General features: G+C 40.2%; 1 protein-coding gene across 4 annotated transcripts; it reads left to right on the forward strand.

Moving 5' to 3' along the window:
• The first annotated feature begins 257 nt into the window (after nt 1-257).
• Nucleotides 258-26465, forward strand: LOC146321821 (polycomb protein SCMH1). 4 transcript variants are annotated; one of them, XM_084727103.1, is made up of 17 exons: nt 258-365; nt 959-1099; nt 4671-4742; nt 4994-5071; nt 5370-5443; nt 5568-5802; nt 7343-7431; nt 7699-7945; nt 13933-14177; nt 15457-15651; nt 17986-18112; nt 19754-19954; nt 21281-21451; nt 23048-23170; nt 23943-24074; nt 25326-25459; nt 25581-26465. In XM_084727103.1, the coding sequence occupies exons 3-17, from the start codon at nt 4718-4720 to the stop codon at nt 25698-25700; spliced, it is 2196 nt and encodes a 731-aa protein (XP_084583229.1). In that variant the 5' UTR covers nt 258-365; nt 959-1099; nt 4671-4717; the 3' UTR covers nt 25701-26465. The 4 variants fall into 4 exon arrangements, with proteins under 4 accessions (XP_084583229.1, XP_084583233.1, XP_084583232.1 ...); XM_084727107.1 differs by having other exon boundaries at nt 13936-14177; XM_084727106.1 differs by having other exon boundaries at nt 7702-7945.
• The last annotated feature ends 1253 nt before the right edge of the window (nt 26466-27718 follow it).

Consider the following 27718-nt stretch of genomic DNA (forward strand, 5'->3'; position numbering starts at 1 on the left):
CTAAAGCCTAGTTCTTATTTTTATTTCAGTTAAATAAAATTAAACATAATGTTTTTTCATACCTAGTTTTACTGAACTATAATAACCTTGACTGGGATATCACCTTTTTTCATTAACCGTGGGGTTAAACCGGGGAATAATCTTATTTTTTGCATATTATTTTTTTACAAGCTCGAAGTACCGCCTTTTGGCCACCAGGGGTCGTTGTTTTACCGCACCTCCATCCCTCTGCTTGCCCGTCTGTCTGTCTGACTGACTGCCCAACAAGAAATGTTGGCAAAACACCCCCTCCTCATCGTGTAGAAAAAAATGGCGGACAAGCGCTAAATCCACATCAGAAACAAACACACACGTTACAAAGCAAGGTAAACATCCTCGGATACACCGAGCAACGTCTCCTTTTAGGCTCGGCTTCAGCGTTGAGCCCATATTGCCACCGGCTGACCTCAGTGCGCTGGTATACTCCCGCTGAGCTAATGCTAATATTTATAATCAGGTCAACGAGCTAGCGAGCCACCTAGCATGCTAAGCTAGCATCCTGGGCAGTGGGCAAGTCTCTGTGTAGCCGTGCGTAGCATAGCATGCGCTGGCTGCATGGATGTTTGATTTCCATTCAGGGATGTTTTATCTCGTTTACACCCTTGGGGTTAGCGTGAACGTAATGTTAACTCCCGAATAACACCATTAGCGATGCTGTCACGTAAATGAGCATCTAGTTAGCGCCCATGCAAATACAGCACAAGAGCGAGCGAGCGGGCGGGCGGGGGGGTCCCATGTGTTGGCTTTGTGTTTTGAATGGAGCTCAACAGCGTGAGAGGCGATATTTTGGCTATAAATGGTAAAAGCGCTCCCATGTAGATGACTGACAACTGATACTGTCTGGAGGTTGAGTTTGCAACAGGAGGAAGGTGTACCTGCCGGACTGTCTAACGGCAGTCCTCTCCTGTCACTTTTCCAGTCCAGACGGAAAAACAAGGAGCGGGCCGCTTTAATTTGGACGCCACCCCCCCTTGGCGGAGGAAAAAGGCGCACTTCTATTGAAAAGGAAATCATCCGGAGGGGAGAAACCAACGCTGCTAAACGGTTATGAAGTTTTAAGGTAGGTGTATGAATAGCACCCTGTCTAAGTTATCTTGTGGATCATTTGCCATTGCTCTTTGTTAATGTATAACAGCCCTCGGGATAAGGATTACATGCTTTGCCTGACAAATTCAAATATTTGGCAGATGGTTAACAAGTGTCTCCTGTGTAACTCGTGTGTGATTCCTCACATGAGAGCTTGGGCATGTTTTAGAAAAGGTTTTGCATGTCGCAGCCTGGTCAGAAACTCTAAATATCGGATTATTTGGATTTATATTATGTTTGATAAATGCAGCACAGGACTGTGGTCTCGGTGGGACAGGACACACAGGAGACACATCCACTTAAAGCACTTGTTTATATCAGTTTGACCTGCTGACCTGTTATGTTATGTCTGGTTGGGCATGTTGGTTAGTCCAGGGTTTGGGTTACAGGAGTCTCAAAACATCTGTCCCTCCTCTAAACGTTTGTCTGCTGATTGATGTGGGGAAATGTTGTAAACATTCGGCCCAGCCTGGTGATTTTTACATTAAGGGTATTTCTTTTCTTTTCTTTAATTGAAAGGCAACTGGTTTTATTTGCCCTTTGTGATTATTGCACGGGAGTGTTTCAAGATGTGTGAAAAGCAATAATAGAAATCCCAGCTGAGTGATAATGACAATTTTAAGAGAGGTGGTTGAATTTCAGGGTGATTTTAGATGTTTTAGTTTAATTTTATTTTGTACAAGCTGACAAAATACACAAAATAGCAAAAAATAACAATTAGTATAGAATGCAGGGAGAAGCGTAAAACCTAGTGGGCTAGAGATTAACTGGTATGAACATTTTATAATACCATTATAGTGACCAAAATTATCATGGATCTCAGTTTTATTGTGATCTTGTTAAAATGTGCTGAAAATGTTCCAAAACTACTACACACACTGGAATCATTTCAGTGATTTGTGTGCTGGAAACCTTTCAGCTATTTGCAATACTATTATGTTGTTTGCTGGGTCAAATATTTTCACTGATGCAAAACAAAACCACGTTGCTGCTGCGTCCGAGCGACTGTTGTAAACTTTGGTTGTTGCTAGACAGTATTTATCATAAGTTTTTAAAAGAGTGAGCAATGAAACACAGTTAGTACAATAATTAAAGTTTGGAACAGTAAGACCAATAATCAGGAAGTTTATTGTGAAACCAATTACACTTACAGCTAATAATGTTAAAATGTTACAATGTTATTGAGATCAAATTAACACAGCAAATAACAGAGCTGCAACAATTAATCAATTAACTGATTAGCTGTCAACTGTTACGTTAATTGTCCATTATTTTGATAACAGATTAATTGTTTTGAATAATTTTTTGAAGGAAAATGTCCATATTCTCTGGTTTCAGCTTCTCAAATGTGAATATTTTACTCCTCTATGACAGTGGGTTGTGGACAAAACAAGACATTTGAGAATCGCATCTTGGACTTTGGGAAACACTGTACGTTTCTCACCATCTTCTGACACTTGAAGGATCAAACAACTGATTGATTAATCGAGAAAACAATCAACAGATGAATCGATAACAAAAATAATCATTAGTCACAGCCAGCACTCTAAATGGAGGATGTCCTCTTGTCCCTGGAACAATAAAAAGACAATCTGACGCCCATTGTTGATGCAGTGTTTGGGACAGTAGAGAAACTTGTCATTACATTAAATTATTATCACACATGCATGTCATTTTATGAACTAGGAAAAAAGTTAATTTCAGGCTCTAGTTGTAGGCCTGAAAATTAATGAAGGTAATGGCAAACTAATAGTAACAAAATTTATAAGATGATAACAACAATAATAATATCATCAATACTAATAATAAATCCAAATCCATTAAAACCCTTTTATAGGTTGTGGTGGTCTTTCAGGTGTTTCTAATATTTTGTCTCCTCCATTACTGACTGCATGTACAGTTACGTGTGCAGCAAGGCTCTTTAATGTATTTTGCTCCTTAAATGAATCTTAAACGTGTGAAAAAGCCAATTAAATCCATATGTAGTACATTGTTGGCATGGCTTTGGGGCTCTTTGTTGAACTTGCCTCCCATGACGACCCCCCGCCTGGAGGCCAGCAAGCTACAAAGATGACAAGGCCAGCTCTCTGGTTTCCTTATTGAAACACAGTACAGTTTACATGTGGTGGCCTACTCCTGAGTTTTCATTGGTGTGATTAGTTATTTGAGTTGGGAGGAACACCCTTAACATATAATTTCCCCTGTTTATGCCATCTTTTTATGAAATTTTGCTTTGAACTTCCTGAGCAAGGATATGCAGATACACAGAGACAACTACACACGGTACGCCCACTGACATACAAGACAAAAAAACAATAAATAATGCATACTTTGTCCATGCATACTCAGATATGCTGAATCTCCAGTGTCCATAGCTGCTCTGATGGAAATGTCTGTATTATCCGTACATTGCCAGTGTGGTGATGTACAATGAGTAATATTTCATAGGTAGTTAAAATAAACTGTACATTAATCCACACTCAAGGGGCACATGAATCGATATGCACTTCTTAGTTATGAGTCAATTTGCTTTCTAATGCAATCAATAAAGAGACCCCAAACAAATGTACAGTATGAGTCAGATGCAGAGCACCTAATCCTCCAAATGAAAACAAACCAAACATAAAAGCTTGCAGAGTCTCATGTGGCAGTTTTAGGGAGATTTCAGAACAACTGAAAACTACAAGGCTCTTAAGTAGGTTTAAGGTTGGAGAAATCCACACTGTCTGACATGATCATACATGCTTTTTCAGCTTGTCCCAGCTCTTCATTTAAACTGTACTAGGTTTATATTGAGTAATATATTCAGACAAAAATATGTTTTTATAGCAGCACTATTCTATCAAATGTAAATATTGTAGGTGTCTTGATGCATCCTCTCCTCCAAATTCAGCCTGACATAGTGATGTGTTTTGAAACTTCAGTTCTGCTCTACAGCATGAGTTTGTAATAACTGACATACCAGTAAGTCAGTGAGGTTTAAAGGGGTACGGTCCGTAAACTGTATTAACTGAAGGCAAATATTTTAGATGCTGTTAATCAAGTAATGGTTGTTTGCCTATAAAATGTCAGAAAATAGTGAAAAATGTTGATCTATGTTGCCCAAAGTCCAATGTGATGTCCTCAAATGTCTTCTTTTGTCCATAACCCAAAAATATTCAGTTTACTGTCACAGAGAAGTAAAGAAACCAGACATTATTCACATTTAAGAGAATCTGAGAATTTGGACAAAGATTACCCAAACTGATTAATGTATTATCACAATAGTTTGTGATTAATTCGATAATCAGTTAATTGATTAATTGTTGCAGCTCTAAACGCTCAATTTAAATTTCACAAACTGTTATATTCTGACAAAAATGAAGCTTGATATAAACTTCAATATTTTTTTTAAATAACACTAATTGATACTGCAGGTAAGCACGTCATAATGTGATAAATTCAAAGTGTGTCAAGACTTAGCAAGTTCTTATTTCTACAGTACAAACTTCACTTGAACTTTCTTTTTTTAACTACTTCGTGTGGATTTTTGTTCTCGTCTTTAGAGTGGAGGCCACTGTTGTGTTGTGAGCTTGGTCAGTATTGCTGGAGCATGAGGAAACCTGTGCCACAGAAAGGTAAGAATTTAGTCTGCTGGTATTTTCTTCAAAGTATTTCTAACAAACAGGTATTCTTAGTAGTTAGAAATTTGGCATTTTTTAGTTCATTCCAACCTACCCTTTGTTTTCATCTGTGTGTGTCTGTTGTAATAACCCTGTAATCCCAGACAATGTTTGGAGCAGTGATTGTGGCAGGTATTGCGAGGTACTGACGGATGTGAAAATCACCCGTAGTTGAGAGCTTATTCTGTCATTCTTGGCTCCTCCAGCTATAGAGTGGAAAGATGCCAGAAGGATCAAGCATGCCCGGAGTGGACGGCCCTCCCGGGTGCCCTCACAGTACCAAGGTAAATAACCCACAGCAGCCACTGATATATGAAGCAAGTTTCGGGCAATTTCAACAGGAAACAGTGCCCAGGGATTTGCCTCAGCAGTGTTTCATTAATCAGCGAGACAAAGTTTGCTTGAAATGTTGATAATAGAATTTAAGCCTTGTTTCTTTATGTCGGTCTGTGGTGGTCGTCAAACATTGCATGTAAAATTAAACTTAAAATGAATAAAAACGTAAACATTCATGAGAGGAAAACGCATCTTGATGTTACTTAAACACTGCTATATGCATGTCTTGTTGTTCTTGTTCTTCAGCGGGGCATTTCAGTTGGGAGAAATACCTGAAAGAGACAGGTGCCGTCGCTGCACCCTCGTCTTGCTTCAGACAGGTGAGCATCATTGACTCTTGACTGTCTTTGTCAAACTGATTAGTAGGTCACACAAAATTATCTCTCCACTGCCGCTTTTATGATGCCACTCTCCAGCTAACACTTGTCTGTCATCTCCATGCAGAGCCTCACACCTCCGCTAAACGAGTTCAAGGCAGGGATGAAACTGGAGGCCCAGGACCCGCGAAACACCACATCCACCTGCATCGCCACGGTGGTGGGCTTGACAGGCTCACGGTTGCGATTGCGCCTGGACGGGTCTGACAACAAGAACGACTTCTGGCGCCTGGTGGACTCCTCAGAGATCCAGCCAATCGGCAACTGTGAGAAGAACGGAGGCATGCTGCAGCCACCGCTTGGTAAGGACACGCACAAATCACATGATGGTGTCTCTTACTGACGTCACAGTATCTTTTCTCCTTTTCCTTTCCTTTTTTAGAGATTATGTTTGGGGCATTTTTGCCTTTATTTGATAGGAACAGCTGGAGATATGGCAGGAAAGGGGGTAGAGAGAGACCTGCAGCAAATGGGCTGCAAGTGGGAGTTGAACTGGTGGCTGCTGCAGAGGACTAATAGCCTCAGTACTTGGGGCACACGCTTTACTAACTAAGCTACAGGGGTGCCCCATCCTTTCCTTTTCTTTTCATTTTCCACTTTGTCCACTAGATGTCAGACTGAGAGCACAGAATGACAGTGTGTCATGTCAGTGCCTCTAGATAACTTAAAAAGCCTCCTACCCAGGACATTTCTGTACTGAATACTCAGGGGAAAAGTCAGAAGAGCGCTTTGTTCGCTAATGTAGACTGTTGCCGCAAAGTGGAATTAATCGTTACAGTCAAAGTGACATTTTCAGATTCTCGATAACCAGTTCCATTTGACAGTAAAAGCAAAGACAATATTTTTTTAAAAATTGCAAACGTTTCTGCTGCTGAACTTTGAATATAAGTGGAACTCAGAGTGTAAAAAGTAATTTTAATTTACTGACATGGTGACGGACAATTAGTATGGAATTTATTTAAAGCTTTTACATTATATTCTGATGACAGACTGAACAGTGACCAACTACTACATTAGCCTAAAGATGCTAGCCTTTAGTATTTAGCCATTTCAAACATTATGTTTTTCAGTATATGGTTAACACAGATAAAATTTTTGATGCCTTGTTAATGTAACTTAAGCATGAATTGAAATTCTTTACTCACGGTAAGTTGGAGGTATTTCCTCATTTTGTCTGAAGTGTTCTATGGCCATGTTTTCATACTGATGTTTGAGAATTTATTATTGATCCCTGATGAACCGCCTTGAACACAGAGGTCTTCTATACATGGCTCTTAGGGTTTTTCTTTTCGAGTGGAGCTGTCGCTGCAGCTGCACTTGTTGCGGTCTTCAACATGTTGCTGTTCTGTGCTGTTAGGCATTCTTCTTCTTCTTCTTCTTTTGGCTTTTACAGCTGAGTAGATCACTTTTAGGCATATACGCTGTCCACATCAGGTCCTGAATAATTGCATCCCTGGTTCTTACAATACTGTTGAAAAGCGAATACTCAAGTCACATTTTCAGCATCAACTTGTTACGAAAGTGTCCGTTCTCGTGACATGTCTGACCAAAACTCAATTTACAGTAATATAAAACCAGAAAAAGCAACAACTATTCACATCTGAGGAGCTGGAAACAGAAAACAAGAGAGTTTTTGTTTGAAAACTGACTGAAATAAAAATTGAAATAATTGAATAAATGATTAATAGTTGTAGTTTTAATGGTTTGTCCGGGATTTCCCTATGTCAGGGGACTTAGAAGACCCCTGCTCTGTGTCAGTGTCACCATGCTCATAACACAACCCTTGGATGTCAGAAAGGAAGCTGCTGTAGTTATAACAACAGTTGTTCTCTTCTTCTTCAGGTTTCCGTCTCAATGCTTCCTCCTGGCCCATGTTCCTTCTGAAAACACTAAATGGAGCTGAGATGGCGCCCTCTCGCATCTTTCACAAGGTACCTGAACAAGGCTCACGAGCTCAACGCACTGAAAACTAGCTGTTGTCTTATATGAGGGAGAAAACAGGCATGTGTATTTAGTCATAATTACTCATTCATACCAGAATTCACCAGGATCTTTGTGTCTGACTGCCATCATCACCCACAGCAAAAATTCACCAGCATGTGGCTGATTTTTACTTCACTTCCCCAGTAAAAATGAAAGCACAGTCACACATCCTAGCTTAATACCTGACCCCCATTTTTTCCCTCCATGTTCCCCAGCAGGAGCCTCCCGCCCCGGAGCAGAACTCTTTCCAGGTAGGCATGAAGCTGGAGGCAGTGGACCGTAAAAACCCCCACTTTATCTGCCCGGCCACAGTGGGTGCCCTGCGCGGTGTCGAGGTGCTGGTCACCTTTGATGGCTGGCGGGGGGCCTTTGACTACTACTGCCGATATGACTCGCGCGACATCTTCCCTGTTGGCTGGTGCGCCCTCACTGGAGACAACCTTCAGCCGCCTGGCACCAAAGGTCTGCACCTTAACAGTAGGCGAGAGGTTTTATGAAAAGGGGCATCATATGTTTGTGTTTTTATTTAAAAAAAAAAGTGTCTGTTCATCTAAAAATGACTGCTTGTTGGATGATTGAATAGCTTTGGAAACCCTCTGTCTCTACACTTTTTCTGTGCAGAATTGAAGGAGGACTGTATCCGACCGTTTATTTAACTTTGTGAAACTGACAGTCTGACATTCACACCCACTTCATGCAGCGATTTGCCAGCTGTCCGGACATGAGAAAGGAGACGGGGTTTGAGCTTCTCTCTCAAGCTCTCTTTCATTCTTTACACAACCACTTCTGTCTGTTTTCATGTGAAAAACAGAGTGTAGGTGTCTTCCTAGAGAGGCCATTGTGCATGTGTGCAAATGTGATCCGTTATCTTCATATTTAAACAAGATTGCATCTCCCTCCCTCTGTTTGATCGCTGGCTTTTCATCCTGCCTGGCCGTTCGGAACAGACATAAACGTCTGATTTCTGATGTGGTCAGCACACAAGTCGTTGTTCTGTTTGAGCATAATGCTTAGTGTTATTTTCGTATTTGAGATTTCTGCCTTTAGGGCAGCATAATGGAGGAAAATTTTATAGCACTATACTGAATAGTTCATAACTTTGAAGCTTTGTTCATATCGTTGATATTCTAATGCCACTGATACTAGATACATACGCACCATAAATTACATTAATATAACCACAATAAGAAAAAACCTATATCAGCTCTCATAAAAAAGACTCAGATAAATCACTATATTCAAATTTAGGATGGTGTTCCAGGAATTTTCTTTATTTTTTAGGGTGATGTTTCGAGGCGTCATTCAAAAACCTCAACAGAACCTTTAAAAAGTAAAAAAGATGGTAATGAGTCTTTTAACAGTCACCTCAATTTAGCAAATTGTATGTTACAAAATGTTTTTCGAGGACCGTATACTCTCATACATATCATTACAGTAAAAGTAGACCAAGTAAACTCCACAATATTCAGGAAACCAGAAAAGAGACCAACCAGCATTACAGTTCTGTAGCTAATGTTAGCTTAGCTCAGCGTTTCCACTGGCAACAATTATCTGTGCTAATTAGCGTTTCACACAACTTTGCTGTGAAGAAAGCAAGAGGACACTCAAAGAATCAGAAACATTAAGAGCCAAAATCAATTAGCAGAATCAGAATTGTTGTAATCCAACCCTATGGTCCACCCACACGTGTTTTCATTTATTCGCCTAATAGACATCTTCTCAGGACAATAGAAAAGAGTGTATAAAATGTGCTTGATTGACACGTCCACTTGATTTGTGCGTGTGTGAGCGCAGCAATTTACACTTACTTACACAGTCAGTGAGTTTTGATTGAAAACACTTGTGTGGGTTTGCAGGACCTTATAAGAAAGTTATTTAAACGTGGTTTATTACTTCACAGGGATGGACATGCACATTACATTGTGTTACTATGCAAGGCACATCTATATTTAGTATATTATACCCAAATTGTAACAATTAAGCCATATACACACAGTTGAATGAACACATCCATGATTAAGTCTCATCAGAGGCAGATAAAACAAAGGTACTATTTATTCCCGGCCTGTGTGGGATTTCATTACACTGTAAAGATGTTGCTTTTTTTTAGTCCACTCACTGCATGTTCACATTCATGCTGATAAAACCTGAGGCCCTTTTGTACAGCAAATCCAGTGCATAACAAGCGCTTTTGTGGTAAAAGAAAAGAGTGCATATTTCAGAACGACGTTTAGTGGTAGTTTGCCACAATGATGAATGGGTTTCACATTCTGCTGGAGTATTACTGTTACTTTCATGGTGTTTGTGGGTTTGGTTCGAGCATCACAGTTTGCAGCATGATGAAGCACATCATCTGCCTGAAGGCATAATTAGCAACAGATGATAAGACATCAGCTTGAGTTTGCTATTTTTAATTCCTCATCGTGTTGAATCGCTCTCCAGATAACTTTTTTTTTTTTCTTTTTTTTTTTACTCATTGCCTTCTAACATCCAGTTCAACTTGTAAAATGTTTAAATAGGCATGCTTGTGGTTTTGCCTGCATTTGTAACACAGTCTGACTGTGAACAGTGTCACAGGATACATTATGTTTTGTTTTTTGCCTTTTAGCAAACAAGGAGTTTTCTTGTCAGCAGTCATTTGTCTCCTAAATGGACAGTTTGAATTATTGAGGTTGTATGAGGCCATCTAAAAGAGTCAGCATCAGTTTAAGTGTACACTATATTTAGAATATTTTCACAGACAGACTTTTCTGATGGGAAACTGCACTTATATAAGTCCAATATCGGTCTCTCCAAACTCGTCAAACTCCATAGACAAAATCAATAATTTTACCTTGCAAAACAAGTTGCTGGTCTACCTCTGACTCAATCTGTTGTTGATGTTTGTTTGTGTTCTTGTGAGACATCAGTGAATCTGAACTATCCTTTTTAAACACAGAAGTCACACAATAACACAAACTAACAGCTTGAGGCAGCATTAGACCGGCAACTTAATTTTTTTTGCAAGTGAAATTATTTATTTCGAGAGCATTCGAAAAGGCAGCAAAGTAAATTTCAGAAGTTGTTGCCATCTTAACTTTCACAGCATAACTAGAGCTTGGAACCAGACTAAGCCGTTTGTTATAGAAGAAACCTGAAAGGAAGTAGTGGATAAAGAGGTTATCAGCCACGAGGTTGACTGAACTCATCTGTTAGTATCCACAGTATGTGAAGGAAGGAGTCGAAAAGGAAAAAGGGAAATGGGGAGGCAGGACATGTCTTTGTAGCCTGCTAGTGTTTTATGAAGGCCTGGCACTCACCCAGTTGGCAGAGCCGGGCAATGACGTGGTTGAAGCGAGCCCGGTTGCCCCTCCAAAGGCCTCTCGTTGGCACCCTGGCTAACAGTCTGATTAGACACCTCAGAGTTAAGAGAGTGGATAGAGACGAAGAGAAAAGACAGACTTACGCTGTGAAAGGTGGATTGTTTACACTGTCTGCAGATGGTGGGAGGAGAGAAGAAGCGAAGGGAGGAAAAGGAAAGAAAAGGAGGAGCAACGCAGAGGAAGAGTGGTGGAGGAGGACAGGGCAGGAGGAGAGGGTGAATCTGAGGACAGCTGTGCAGACAGACGCACACTTTTGACTTTTGTTTTGGGCGAGAGAGGTGAGTAAAGATGAATGAAGTTAGAGAAACGCAGTCGGAGTGATAGATTAAAAGCTCTTGAGAAGTTATCTTCCTGTAATGTGAAGCTGGCAGTGGTGGCTTTGTGAACTCAATGAACTCACTGCACTCTGGGGAGAGGGAAAAAAGAAGGGTTTGCTTGTTACGCGCTTGTTTGGCTGTATTTACAAGCACTGCCATTGATCAGTGAGCATGTAACCCTCGAGCTTTTTAAACCTTTTTAAATGTATTATCTCGTTGGATTCGTCCAGTCTGTGTAGGATCAATCAGGTGTCTTGTTTTTCTTTTTCTGAGCTTCACAGTGGCTCCCCTATGAGGAGCAGCAGCAGCCTGCAGCCTGAGCTTTGCATTGATTGGTGTGCCTGTGTGAAAGTGTGTTTAATAAATACAGCCCCACGGGCCAAGACCTGTGTTAATGAATATAGCCACTCCTCTCGTAAATCTGTCCTGGGTTGATCCAGGATGAATACCAGTGCATTTAGGTGTGTGTGTGTGTGTGTGTGTGTGTGTGTGTGTGTGTGTGTGTGTGTGTGTGTGTAAGCTTGCAGGTGCATGTGAGGTCAGCTATCCTGTGCTATACTGTAGGTCTGTCTTCTGTCGGGTTGTTTTTTTCTTGCACACATTCTTGACGTTCTGCCAGCTGTGTTGGCTCACATAAAGTACACTGCTTACTTACTTGGTTGTTTTTATTTATCTAATATAGGCCCTTTGCTCTAAATGATTTTACCATGTGTGTTCCCGAGTTTTGAAATGCTTCCCACTAAGAAACAAAGGGTGTGTGTTTATGGGTGGGAGTGTGAGAGCTACATTTTAAGACCGTCTCGCAGCTGTCAACAGCTTGCCTCTTTATTAGGGTTTATTCCTCAGGCTTTTAAGGTGTTCACACATTCATTCTTCTTTTCATTCTTCGTAGCTGGCAGATACTTGAAGGTAGCTCCAAAGAATATCATCTTTAATCACCTCTGTACTTTCTTTCAAAGCGGTTCCTTCACCTCCTGCCTGCCTTTCAATCCTTGTTTTTCCTCTGCTTTGCTTCTTCTTCTGTTGGTTGTTAGGGATCACAGTTTACGCCTGTTTCTCTGATTATAATGACCGCAGTGAATTATGTTTTCTTCCTTTTTTTAAGTGTTATCTGGTCATGAGTGTGATTAGACTTTATTTGTTCTGGTTTTGAGATAAATTAGAAGTGAGTGGAATTTTCTTTTTGGTTCTTAGAAAGAAGCATCTGTTATAGATTTTCTCTATTCAGAAAAGTTGAAGCTCATTTATCAACAGCAAGACTCCTGACACTAAACTGTAAGCACAATCCAAATTTCTCGCACTTATATCTCAGCAGTTTAAACTCAATTGGCAAAACACTCTGTGTCACTGTGTGAGAGCATAAAATAGGCCTCAGGTGACCTTAATTGTGTTGGGACAAAAACCTGGCTTTGAGTGCAGTGTTTCCTTTTGCAAAAATTTGTAGGGTTTTGAGTGTCTAAGTTTTATGTTTACATTTTTGAGAAATTGAGAAAAAACTGTAATCAGATCCACAGACCCGGTTGTGAGATGTTTTCACTGTTGCACTGGAACTACTTTCTAGAGTAATGGAACTATATCTGGGAAGTGGGAGGACTTTCTCAGTTCTTTGTTTAACACAAACAAAATCACATGCATCTCATTTGTATTGACAGATTCCACCCCCCAATACCTTATGTGAGTATTCAAGTTTTGTGTGACGAGGATGAACCAACCTCACATATTGTACAAAGGAAGTACAATGATCAACGTATGGATGTTTTACTGCAAGACAGCGTATCCTAATTAATTGTTGAATCAATTATTTGCCTGTCCTTTAATCTGACTACCATGCTAGAGAAATCTTATTGCAGTGACTCAGTTCTGTGACCTTATTTATATGCAGAAAAAAAACCCAACTAAACCCTTTGAGTTCACTGAACGGTTAAATTTCAGCGAATGAGCAGTCTTATGAAGCGAATCGGAGCCTGCACTTCTTGATGTGACCTCTCACCCTCTTGCCTTTGCTCTGAAGCACACTACAGTCTGAGAGATGCAGTGTGGTGTCCTCAGGCTTATAACTGAGGAAAGGAAGTTCAAGTGAGGGAAAAATGTTTCACCGCTGAGAATGTTTGACCTCTTCTGTTGTGCTGCCATGAGAACCTTGAGCTCAGGTGTTAGGATCAGTCTGGATTTACTTGTGCATTGAATGAACTGAAGAGTTTTATATTTTTAAAAGGGTTGATGATACATATTGTGAAAATGAAGTGATCCATTTAGTATTTAAGGTATTTAGAGCAAAGGTGAATGATGCATGCAGCATACATTGTCGTCTACCGTGTGTAAAGTGCAAGCTGTCTTCTTGGTTGGCTGCAGCTACAGTCAAATGGGGACATTGCTAAAGGCTTATTGGATGTGTGTTTAGTCGGATACATGACTCATTCGGCTATGTGTGTTATGTGCATGTTACGTGGCAAATGTGTGGTGTATCTGATTTTCAATGAGCTGATTTGTTTTTCCTGTCATTCACATCACATAACCTCATAATGTAGTCTTCTAGATTTCTGATTGAATACTCACATTGGTGGAGAAACATTTTTATAAACTCACAAATGCAATTAATGAGAAAATAACTCCTCTGACTGTGCAAACATTATTACATTTCTCTGTACCCCCTGTGATTAAATGTGGAGCCGGGAGCTATAATTCTTAATTAGTTCTTTTTCACTGTTCTGCCGCAGCTTTTTACTCAACTCGCATTTTCTTGTGTGTCTGCCCATCTTTGCCTGTGCAGTAGTGTTGCCTAAGAGCCTCGGGGCGCTGACAGACGGGAGTGTGGAGAGTCCAGCCATGCACCCCACCCCCACGGTGGGCAGACCTCCAGGTCAGAGAGGACGCAAGCCAGGCCGCAGGAAAACCAAGGTGACGGCGCCGTGGAGTCAGAAGGGCTCAGCGTTGGGACCGCAGGGCATCCAGCAAGGCAAAGGCCTGGAGCCCATCAAGGTCCCCAAGAAACGAGGGCCCAAGCCTGGCAGTAAGGTAGGTGTGAGGTGATTCAGAGAGAGCGTCAGGGACAGACTGTTGCCTTTAATTGTAGGGCCAATTCACCCAAATTACAAAAAAAAAAAAAATCATTTACAGTTAATGGTGTCTGACCATGCAGATAGTTTTGGTTTCATTTTCTAAGATCTGTCTAACATTCTGCTTATGTAGTGCTGCAGGAATGACTCCTAAAAGCCAGAAATGATTTAACACAATAATATTTCCGGTTCCCTAATCTTGAAGTCAGTGGGGGGTTTTTTGAATGGAATTGTTGGTTGTTTGCCTGTAGGGGTGTCACAGTTCTCTTAATCCTTGATTCAATTTGATTTTCTGTTTTAAGGTCACAGTTCGATTGGATTTTCGATTTAAACTTTTTTTTAATTTGCACTGGTGGCTGTGCCACTGTTAAACTGTTGTGTTTTGATTTGTGAAGATCAGCAGATCATTGGTTTTAAGCCCTGACAACTTTTCACATTATTCTTTAAAAAGATGGCTACATGGGCAAAGCTGTGTCGCCTTTGAATTGTTGCTTTTAAAATTGTGACAGCCCTATCTGCCTAATAAAGTCTGTGGTTAACGCAAGCTTAAGAGATTACCTCATTTTGTTCTACGAAATAAATTTGTAACTAAATACCCAACTTTCATATTTCTTAAAAAAGTTGAGTTCTGCGACTGTAGTGCAGTTCATTTATGGCCAAACTTTAGTTTTTTCATTATCTTGCTTAACAGAACACATAAACGTATCATAAAACGTATCAAAGTATCATAAACAGAGTTTATTTCCTGCACTAATCCAAAATCCAATAGAAAGAATCCTGTTGGCTTCTTGTGGAGAGAACCAGAGTGATGCGAAGTCTCAAGTTTGCCACTAGAAATATGTCGTCCCTGCAGCTTCCCATTTCCCTCATATACTGGAGGGGAAGCTAGACTGCTTTTTTGGTTTTAAAGGGACTACGTCTGTCCATAATGAGGTCTGTGGATTTTATACAGACATTTGGAAAGACATGTTGCAATTAATTTTTCACTGCTGTGAGCAAAAATCAAATCTGACTCTAAATACTATTGAGGGAAAAATAAAATAAATTGATTGAAATGTGATGGACTGAAGTCACAGAAAAAAACTGTTTTTTTTTGTCAGCAACAGTGCTCAAGTTGATTCACAAGACTGGAATGCAGGGAAACATTTTTGACCTTGACCTGGGGACAGCATCAGTATCACGGTGCAAAGAGTTTGAGCCCACTTGACTCTTGTGTTTCCTTTGCTCTTTGTTTGCAGTTGGGCTGGGCAAAGAGAGCTGGCTGGCTGGAAGATGCCATGGCTGGCCCAGGACGGCCGGTGACAGGCCCAGGGCGAAGCAGGGGCAGACTGCCTGCCAACTGGACACAAAGGATAGCTCTGCAGCAGGCCCAGACTCAGGCAGCAGAACCTATCAAGATCCCAAAGAAAAGAGGGCCCAAGCCAGGCAGCAAGGTAGGTGTTCAGAAACACTGACAGTGACGCCAGCATCCAGCTACAGGTCCTTAAAGAGATAGTTCACCCAAGAAAAAAAAAGAAATGTCACTCAGTATCTACACACCCCTGTGCTGATGTGGGTGGAGGATGGGTGGAGATCTCAAGTTCACAAAACACTCCCAGAACTTCAGCGAAAAACAGCATTGCAGCCAAATCCAGTACAATTGAAGTGAAGGGTGACCAGTTTTAAAATGTAAAAAAAAAAAAAAGAACACAGAAAAACCTCAAAATGTCTCCATACTGCTCAGTCCTCAAATCAGCACAGGGGTGAGTAGATATTGAGTGAAATTTCATTTTTGGGTAAACTATCGCTTTAAAGGGATAGTTCACATTATTTGATGTAGGCTTGTGTGATTTACTAATCCATAATCAGTGTATTACCTACAAAAGATGTCAGGCCCCCAGTATGGAGAAGCAGAGCGAAGCATTGTACTGCAAAGGACAGGGTCAGCACCAAAAGGAGTTTTACTTGTTTAAAAAAGGTCCACCTAAGTGTATGCTTTATTTCGAATGTTTTCACTAGTTTACTTTGGTGATAACCAAATAACCATTTCTGACAGGAAGCCAGCATTATATAAGACAAATATCACTTTCTCCAAACCAAACCAACCAAACTGCAGAGGCAAAATCAGTCATTTTACCTCACAGGACACAGGAGTTGATGGACTCTCGTTGGCCTTGATATGTTAGTTTGTTGGTTTTATTGTGTGACTTTATTGTTGTTGTCAAAGGATAGTTCTGATTTACCAAAGTCACACAACAACACAAACTTAACAGATCGAGGCAGCCTTAACTCTTAAGAACTCCAGTGTTTTGCGAGGTAAAATGACTGATTTCGCCTATGGTGTCTGGTTGATTTGAAGGGAATGATATTTGGCTTCTATATAATGGCTGTTTCCTTTGAGAAAAGGCTGTCTGACGACATGGGAAAGTGGTGAAAATATTCTAAATATAGCGTACACTTAAACTTTCTAAGTGGCTAAAGTACATATTGTTGCTCACCCTGTCCACAGCAGTTCGTTGCTTAGCTTTCATGCTGGTGGTCCTCTCTGCCTCTCAAAGCTGGGGGCATGCTGACCAGCATCTACTGTAGATAATACACTGACTGACTCACTGACACTTGACCACATACAACCCCAGATTAAATATTCCAAACTATCCCTTTAATTCTGTTTGGGAAGGTCTTAAATATTCATTATTTAATTGTTGTAATGGTCTAAAATTCAGTCCGAGCACAGGATTTGAAGTTGAATGCCTCTGTTATGCTGTTTTTAGGTTTTATAGGTTTTTGCTAATAAATGTATTTGGACAAATGTTTTATTGCTTTTTTTATTATTTTATTGCCATTTTGCTGAAGTTATCATTTTGAATTGACAATATGTATTTACTGAGAAGAGTGCGCCTATGTTTTCGCTTTTTGTTTAATCTAATTGCAAAGTTGGCCTCAAATTTATTAAACATGGCATTAAAAACTCCTAAAAGTCTTGCATTCAACATGTAGACACCCTGAGGACACCACTTTAAAGCATTTGGCTGCTTTAGAACGAAAATTATTGGGTGTCATTTTTAGACCACTTAATAAAAACCTTCATAGAATTCACTTAGACAAGTTGTTCAGTCCAAAACTGGCCCAACATAAAATAAAATTAACATTGTTTTTCTGTTGATAAGCCTGTTATCTCTGCTCTGCCTCACCCTGCTGCCATCTCTGTTCCGTCCACTGTTCTGACCAGTAACACTGGACTACAGTAACACTGGACTACAGCTCAAGAGAATACGTATGAAATTATTAAGCAAATTAAAAAATCTATCTTTCAACATGCTGGCTGTGTTTAGGGTTAGAATTAATGAATTAATGCCGCCCTGTTTGTTGATGTTTTTCAAGCGAGGCAGATTGAGCTGGTTTCCATTTCAAAGGCACCAGCAGCTCCAAAAACACAGTGGTGGTCCTCAACAAATGTTGAACAGCATCCAGTCTGTGTGCTGGCAAAGCAGGTAGCTGCACTCATCAGGTCCCAATAATGTACTGACGAGAGATTAATGGAAATACTTGGCATGAGTCATGAATTTTCCTTTTGATCTTTGTTTTGTTTTCTGGTGTTACACCGTGTTACATTAACAGGTGGGCATTTTGATTTATGATCTCAAGTAGGGAAATAATAACTAAGTGCAACGTAAGAGTCACCTTTGATGCTATTATTATGAATCGGCCCCCATCAAAAGCAGCAATGGACATGAACCAGTAAAGAGACAAATGCTGTAAAATGTCCGAATGTGTGTGTTTGTATCCAGAGGAAACCACGCGTGGTACCTAATCCAGTCCCCACGTCTCCCACCAGCAGCACCCCAGAGCCCGACACCAGCACTGTGCCTCTGGACAACGCCACCATCCCCAACTCTGCACTACAGGCTCCCACAGGTACACGACATCCACACACCTGGACACACTGCACATTATTATTGGCAGGTGTACATTTCTGGGCTGTAAGACTTTCATTCTGTCACGCTCAAGCTGTCTCAGACAGTCGTGCCGTTTGTTGGCAGCAGAATCTTAACAAATATTGGTTAAAGGGTTTAAATTAAGCATAGTGGTTATTAAATTACACTTATATTTTGATATGATGATCAAATAAGTCACATAACCTTTAATACTGTTAATTTTGGCGATGAAAATTTTGACACATATTTGTTGATGTCCTTTTGTTTCATGAATAAATTGTGACGACAACATAAAAGATAAAATATTGACAACAAAAATGACCACATAATCTGTTCATGATTCCTTAACAAGTACAGATGAGATGAAATAGTCGGCTCTGTTGGTATTGACAGTTAGATCATAGCAATCAGCCGTCTCAAACCACTAATCAATCTACGTAGCTTAAAAATCCAAATAAAACCATCAGCTGCTGCTGGCAGCTAGTCTCTCGAATGATGAGTGCTTCATCTTCACCACCAGCCCGTCAGGTGAGAAGAAAAGAAAGAGAAAAGAAAACCTGTACATATTCAAACTGAGAGGATTAAATGTTTTTTGTGGATTCCCTGTGCGAACATGTCTTCCTCCGTCAACGTATTGTTAAATTTTACGGAGCTGAGCTTACAGTAAGCATCTACTCCAGCTGTTCCCAAACCTAACAATGCCACAGCCTAATTTGTAATCTGAAAAACCACTGCTGTGGTTTACCCAAACCTTTAATCATGAGATACAAGATATGTTCCATTGTTAATGTGACAGGTCACCAAATACGGTGCAGTACCTCTTAAACAAGGTCAGATAAATGAAGAGTAACGCAACACATATTTTAAATCCCATGGCTTTGTTTTATTAGTCATGATTACTTCTTTAAAATTAATCATATATATTTTATGGTGATTTCAAACTTCTAAAATTGAAACTTAAAAATGTTTTATTCATTTATTTTTCATGACTTTGCACCTGTAGGTCCTTCACGGCTCTCACTTTGAGATTCATTGGTCTGCTCCTATCACTAATGCTTTCTTATGACTCATTCTGTGAATGTTTAACATAATTTGGTATCAATTTTAGCTCCATGTAAAATGAATAATCATGGTGTTTCCCAGATAATGCTCATCTGCCTTAATAACTCAGTTTACACATTTCTATAACTGGTGATTCATTAAGTCAGAGCTCCTCTGAGTGAAACATGATTGAATTTAGCAGAAGTCCTCAGAGTCTGAAAACCAATAATGATGCATCATTAATGACTTTCACAGCTATTCATTTTTATATGATATGAAAGAATGTGTCTGTAAGACATTCTCAGCCTAAGTGACTAGACACAGTTCAGGGTATGCTTACTTTTCACTGGGATTTTTACAGCCAGGAGAAACATCCCTCAGCAAAATCCTTCACAGTGTCACTGAAAATTATGACTAAACACTGATTAAAACTCAGATTAAACCTTGACACAAACAAAATGAAAGACTAAAATGTGACTTGAACTCACTACAATTTTAATAATATCACTAGGTTACTAAATATTTGTCCAAATTAACACCGGTCAATACTGACTCCCCTGCTTGTCATTTTGCCCCCTAGTTTGTGTTTATCTAAACAAGTACGGTAAAGTGGGACCCCATTTGGACCAGCGGCGTATCCAGCAGCTCCCGGACCACTTCGGGCCGGGCCGGGCCTCTTCGGTACTCCAGCAGTGCGTTCAGGCTTGTGTGGATTCTGCCCACAATCAGGCCACAGTTTTCTCCTGCCTCAAGTCTGGACAAGGAGGCGAAGTCATTTCAGGTGGGAATTTTCTCACTCTCTTTCTATCACTGTCCTCCTCTTGTGGAAAGTCCTCATTAAACAGCATTTTAATAGGAATTTGCTTGATTGTATATTACAGTGGTTCCCAAAGTGGGGGGCGCGCCCCCTAGGGGGGGCGCGGTGCCATTGCAGGGGGGGCGCGGTAAGGCTTACCCGGTATTGACACCAGGCGCGGCTGCGCTGCGGTTTTGCTCCGAAATGCACGCGACTTCAATTAAGATCAGCAGCGTTTCAGGAGCGTCTCAGCAGCGGAGCGTGTTGCCCGCTTCTACCATGGATAAGCAGGCTACATAGTTAAATTGTTTATTTTCTGTCTGTCTTTATGATCGCGAGTCTGCACGGGGTCTTTTATTTTGAAAATCAACCGGATTCTCCCCTGTTTTCCGTGCCTGACTTCCTGCCCGCTCGACTAGCTATGTGTCAATTGACGCGCCATCCGTCGGAAATAGACTCGCTGAGTATTCTCCGCGGAGCTGTAATTTATACCAGAAGCGGCTCGGCGCTCTGCTCCGCGGAGAATACTCAGCGAGTCTATTTCCGACGGATGGCGCGTCAATTGACACATAGCTAGTCGAGTGAATGATGAATGAATGAACTCAGAGTGGCAGTCTCGCAACTGCAACCCAGATTTGAGAAGATCTGCAGCATGAAGCAGGCCCACACCAGTCACTGAAAAGATGTGAGGATTAAAGGTTTCATTTTTGCACAACAAACCTTTAGGTTTTTGTTGTTTTTTTTTTTCCTTTCAGGGAGTTCATATTTGTGTTGTCATGTTTTAAAAAAACATTTTTGCACATAGATGCAATTTTTGAAAAATGCATTGATAGCAATGTTGAGTATTGTTACACAGTAAAAAAAAAAAAGAAACCTGTTACACTGAACATAATTACACTGTTAAGGTGGTTTGTTATTTCGTTATTTATTTCTTATTCCAAAAGAGGTTGTAGTTTATTGCAACCTGTAGTTTATGAGGGTTGTATTAGAGTTTATGAGGTTTGTATTAATTACAATGTGTGAAATAAACTGCAATGGAGTCTGAAAACAAAATATGTGTATGTGTGTCAGGTTTAGGGGGGCGCGAAAATTTTCTTATCAACCAAAGGGGGGCCCAGCAGAGAAAGTTTGGGAACCACTGGTATATTACATGTTTGAATGTAGTGCTGGTGTGCAGGATTTTTGCCTTTTTATGTGTAAATTATTGTCACATAAAAACTCTAAATAACATAAAAGCAAGTTGCTTTTCCATGTCAAACAAAAGCCACTGTATTGACTGTGGTCCTTTTGCCTCTTGTTTGTCCCGTCTAGCCTACTTTGACCAGCAGCAGCACACCCTGACCCTGCCCACAGTCAGCAGTGTCACCTACGTCCTCCGCTTCCTGGAAAAACTCTGCCACAACCTTCACTGCGATCCTCTGTTTGGCAGCCAGCCTGTAGCCAGAGGCGGCCTGCACTACGACAGTCACACGTACACTGCAGGTCAGTGCTGCCGCTCACACGCACGCCTTCATCATGGTAATATTACTTGAATGTAAATGCCATATTTAATTATATGTGGCATGTTTATTATACTGCAACCAACAGTAGACTTTTTTACATTAGATCAGATAGCATGTTTACATGTTGTTGAATTTGACAGGAATATAAGAATAAAACAGTAACACACTACCACAATAACCTTCAGGACAGGAGTATTTGCTCTGACATTGTGAATGTTTTTACATTTTTTTAAAGGCAGAAAGGAGATTAAAAAAAACTGTCTGCCTTACTCATGAGGACATGTTGGCAGTAGCCCTCTAAGAAACAAGTCTTGTAAATACTCTGGGGAGGTGCACCATGTGCTTCATCAGAGTGTCTGCACAGCCTGTTTTACACTGCTGCACAAAAGGCAAATGGCTTGTTTTAATGTGGGAAACTTTTCTAATTCCATGCCGAGAGTTTAGACTTCTTGGGAACAAGATAAATCAGACAAAAGACATTTTGTTGGCTACCAGCCGCACAGCCGTTTAGTAGTGCACTGACAGCGAGGTCCTTTATTGGAGCAGAGTAAAAGAAGTTGTTGTTGCCATGTTGATTGTTTTGAATGCTAGTGTGGATTTTGCTGCTCCCAGAATTCTGTGACCTGTGGTATTAAACTGCATTTACTGTTACCAGCAGTATGTACAGGTGTCACATACCCAATAACATTTACAACTGCATAATACTGTAAAAATCTGTTTAATTTAAACAGTATTTCTTGCCAATCAGGGCTGAATTCTGTAATTACAGATTTGAACCATCACTCCTCAGCAAACTTTTGATGTTTCTCATGTTTTTATGAGTCTGTTGACACTGAAAAAAATAAAGATTAATAAAGATTAAATAATAATGATGATTTTAAAGTCTGGCCCCCACAGTATACAAAAAACATCTGTATTTCTCTGTGGTAGAGGTAGTATAGTTTTTGTTGCTTTCACCATTCAGCCTCTTTGACTTAAAGAAGAGTAACCGAGTGACATCTGTGGGGCTTTTCCACTGGCAGCAAGTCAAACAGTGCCACAGTTGTTTGCATTTCCATTACCACTTGTAGTTCGCTGAGCTGTACCAAGCCACACCCGAGATCGACCTACACTGGAGTGGGGTCAAAATAAGCCTGACCCTCCTCTAAGCGAGCTGCGTTGACTTCATTCTGACTGTGGCCAACCTGTGACGACCCCTCTTCTCCCCCTCGAATAAGCGAGTGTTGTGATACTCAAGTGTGTGCAGGAGAGCAAAGAGAGAGATGTTTTAGAAGTGACTGTGTTTTCAGCTCTTTTTTAGAAGATAACACAGGTAGCTGCACAGCAACGCAGGACTTTTATTTTGAAGAATTTATGGGAAGTTCAGTGATTTTTGGCCAGTTTACAGCTGCTCTACTTGAGCTAAGCTACTCAGTTGAGTTGAAATGCAAATCCCTGCCATGCCGAGCTGACGTGCTCAGTCAAACCGAGTCATGCCAAGTCAGCACATCTGTATGGAAAAGGGCGCATTGGTCCAGTAATCCGTAGCTCTTCCGCCTCCACCCTCAACTGTTTCCCCCATATGTGTTGATTTTAGAGAGGAGAAGTTTTGGAGACAGCCTGACGACGGGCCCGGGTCGAGGCACCAAGCGGTTCCTCCAGGACTACAACAGTCCCCTCCCTCAGAAACTGGCCAAAATCCCCCGACACTCCACTGATGGTATGTTTCTGTTGTGATGGTCTCGTTATTTTCTTGTATATGTACCCCGGGCGTCATTCCTTGACAGAAAAGACATGACTTCATGCTTATACAGTGAAAATATGTTTCTTTGACTCTGGACATTGAGTTTTCAGACCACTTGGCTCACGCCTAATAAGCACTGTGTTATCACCTTTAATTCCACTATTAGAACAGTGATAATTTATTTCCTTTTTATACTTTTTAACAGTATTTTTTCTTTGTTCTTTATATGTCGGTAAAAGAATAATACTCTTAAACATAAGATCTCACTGATTAAATCAATGACTCTCAACTCTATCGCTGCACCACATTTTATGTGAGTCATTTCTAATAATCGCCTGCTCCGACTTGTTCACGAAGTCCTTATAGAATCATATAAAACCAGGTAGTAAAACAGAAGAAGCTCTTGGCTCTTGACTGGGAGTGAGTGATATTAAGTTCTGGGGCCGGAGGTTAATCATTTAATCATCTCTCAGTTTCCTTAGATTTTAATAAAGTTAATGGAATATTTGAAGAGATTTGTGTTAAAGGGTAATATCTCCTTAAAAGGGCCTCTCACTTTTTACGGAAGGCCAGAACACACAGTCAAGTCATTGTAGTACTTTCTGAGGGTTACAGGCAATATCACTGAGGTTCGTCAAGAGAATAAGTCAGTTGATTGAATTCCTTCTGCGATGCTTTAATATGTAGATCGTTTTACTTGTGTTTATTTGATGTAACTGGTGAGTCTTGTGTTTGCGTTGTCTTTCAGGCGAGTCCTTCATGGAGAACAGTGTTGCCGTATCAGAGCACTTAAAGAAGAGCCCCCTCTCTCCAAACTCCACCGTACAAACTCCCGGCCTGAGGTCTCCCTCCAAGCTGCTGCATCATAACAACTCCACAGGTAGCAAGAGGCTCCGATACAGGAAATATTGTCGCTCGCTGAATTTTCACAACATTTCAGTGCTGCTCTGAAGTGGGTGATCAGACCAAAATCAGCCCTGTATTTAAAGCAAGGCAAGGGAATGCATTGCTGCGGGCAAGCTGACAATGAAATATGGTCCAAAAACTCCAGATCCATGAGCAAAAACAAAACACTGCACAGTGGTTTCTAATACTCTGACACAGGATTGTTTACTGGAAAGTTATCATGACGGCAATCGTTTTATCTTTATCTCATCTGTAAAAACTAGGGATGGATCAAAACCACTTTTTCATGTTCGATACTAATACTGCAACCTTGACTATGTGTCACCTCTCTAAACAACTAAGCTGTTAACAATCTGTGTGTGAATGCACTTTGCTTCACCTCGTCATCTAAAAAAAAAAAAAAACATCAAGCTGTGAAACAAATATTCTACTCCTGTGAAGCCCACAACATGATACTGCTGTCTCTTTTAATTCAAACTTTTTTCCATACACACGTTTTAGCAGCAGTTTTGATCGGTCAGATGCCATTTAAACATTCAACATGAAACTGAAATAAATTGCCTTTGGGTATTTTGCTTTTTCCCACTGTGAGCTTAAAATAACTCCACACTGCTGACAGGTCTCACTCATCTTCAAGCTACTGTTCATGTGACACTTGATGCTCATCTGTGTTTCTGTGACACATCTCTCCTCACGGCATTTGGCTCAAAGTTTATTTAAGCGATTACGTGGTAGTTTAGGCTAATGGATTGTATCAAATACTGACAGGATGTGGACTGAACATACACATTTACAAGTTTCTGAAGTGACATTGTGAAGCTCATTTGGTGGCCCCAGTTGTCACCATTTTCATTTCATTAACTTCTGGTTAACCCAAACATTGGCAAGGAGGTGCAGCTGACATGGGCTGAATACAGTGGCTACCTAGCAGCTATCTGTTTGTGACAGTATCCATGTGTCAGTCAAAGTGTGCATGCCCTTAATTATGTATAGCTTCAAGCCTTATTAGAATTCAAATGGGTAAAATATATAATAATTACCAGGTAGTAACATGTTTATTTCTGCTGTAAAGATGGCTATTTTAATATGAGAGTCTATGGGGATTGACTCACCTTTGGAGGCAGCCCCAAGTGGCCATTTAAGGAACTGCAGAAGATTCCGCTTAATTAAAAATCCAATGAATGACTGTCATTGTTGATGTGAGTTTGTGCTTTTTCACTTCCAGGCTCTGGCAGTTTCCGGGAGAGCCCGCGGCCCAGTGGTCAGGACCCCAACCTGTGGACGGTGGAGGATGTCATGCAGTACATCAGAGACATCGACCCAGTGCTGGCTCCACATGCTGACCTCTTCAGAAAACATGTATGTAGTCTCTCATAATGGTGAAGATGCTTTTTTTTTTTTTTAATTACACTAGACATATTTTTTTAGTGCTTGCTTTTAGAAAACAGTTCTGAATTTTCCCTCCTTTCGTCTGCTATAGGAAATTGATGGCAAAGCACTCCTGTTGCTGCGAAGTGACATGATGATGAAATACATGGGTTTGAAGCTCGGCCCCGCCCTCAAACTCACCTTCCACATCGACAAGCTCAAACGAGTTTGAGGTGGTTAGCCGAGCAGCCGTTAGCCTTCCAAAGGACTAAACTCCACCCCCACCTGTTCAGTATATCATGCACTGCATATTGGACATATTCTGACCATTTACATGTAGCAACCTCCATCAGACCACCATATCTGGTATTATATACCCCTGTCCTGACCTCATCCAATGAGGAATGTTTATTTTGTGTAGCACAATCCAGCCCTAAGGCAGCATGGGATACGTAGGATTACCCACTTGTCCGTCATCAGTTTTGCATTTCAGTATAACTTGAAGAGTCATACAGTACGTGGCCATTTTAACTGTAAAAGGCCTTTTTGGCCTGCTTTTATTATGTTACATTTATTCTGTACATTTCATATTTTGTACTTCATGGATATATGAACTTGTATTTTTGCCTTTTTCAACGGTTTGTGTGGGACATGCTAAAAGAAAGAAAACCCTAAAGGAAGAAAAGAAAACACTACGTTCATCCCAATAGTTGGGAACGCTTCTGATTAACGTCTCTGTTTGAGGCACCGTTTTGCAACTACAACAATATTAATTATGGGGAGAAAAACATGTTTTATGAGAAGAAAATAACACTTTATTCTGAAAATACTGCCATGAGGAAATCTGTTTCTTTTCTCTTATTATGGATGTTGTTTACAATGCCTTGTCTTGTCTTTGTTATTTGTACTTTTTTAATTTTTTATACTATATTATTAGAGTTCCTACATGGAGAGCCCTATCATACTTAACATTGTTCAATAAATATATAATAATTCAGTTGTTGCTTTATTATTTCTGTGTGGGGCTGCACGAGATGTTAAAAAAATCACATTGTGATTATTTTGAAACGTTACGATATGATTGACATTTAGTGGGAATGATCGTTTTTGCATCACAATTTTCATTTCCACCAAAAAAAAAACCCCACTAAAATCATGATGATGTGACATTTGCTGGGGTTTGCACCAAACAAACATGTTTTCTTACACCTGGAGAACAGGAGTACTAGGCCAAGGCATTTTTATTTAAAAATTGCATCTTCTGCAATTTGGATATTGTACTTAGCCATATTGTGATTTTGATTAACTTTGCAGCATTTCAGCATTCTGTGCTTGTTTTTCTGTGGTGTCGACCTTTAAAGCTTTAATTTGTGATTACATCTTGTTTGCGCTCATGTTTACACTCCTGCTACAAAAAAATGTTTTGTTCAGTTATTATTTGAATTAAGAGAATATTTTGAGCCTTAAATTTGTCTGACCTTTGCATCCAGACTCATTATATTATGTACAAATACAGCATTGACAAGTCTGGCATTTAAAGACTGTCAAAGCTTTTTGTTCTTTTTGGTTGTTGTTTTGTTTGGTTGGCTTTTTCAAATACACTGATTTAAAGTTGGCAAGTCAGTTTAAAACGCACATGCATATAAACCAGAGGTGCAACGATCAGTTGAAACCAAATTAATTGTCAACTATTTTGATAATTAATTGTTTAATTCATTTTTCGACCAAATATTGTTGTTTCCAGCCTCTTTAATATGAGAATTGTATGTTTTTCTTTGTGATTAGTAAATGAAGAGTGTTTGGACTGTTGTTTGGACAAAAGAGGCAATTTGAAGGCGTTACTTTGGGTTCTGAGAAATTTTGATGAGCATTCTTCACAATTTTTTGACATTTTTTAGACTAAACGATTGATGGAGTAATCATGAAAATACTAATCAGACGAATTGCTGATGAAAATCATCCCTAGTTCCAACCCTACTAAAGACTAACTACATAATTATTTATTCATATTTATACGTACACTGCATATGATGCCATGCACTGTTTTTTCATCTTCAGTAACTGACCAACAGAGGGCAGCACAGCCCCGTCTACCTTTGTGCAGTCCTTTCTCCTTGCTGTTTCTCCTTGGGACTCACTGACATGCTCTGCCATGGGTGGCCATATCTCCATCTGGTAGCCTCAGCATGATAATCTCACTGATATTTTTATACCAAGTAAAGATTACTTCATATGCTTGTCATTATTTGG

The sequence above is a fragment of the Lutjanus erythropterus genome, chromosome 9 (assembly GCF_056507025.1).
Source record: "Lutjanus erythropterus isolate fLutEry1 chromosome 9, fLutEry1.hap2, whole genome shotgun sequence".
NCBI lineage: Eukaryota > Metazoa > Chordata > Actinopteri > Lutjaniformes > Lutjanidae > Lutjanus > Lutjanus erythropterus.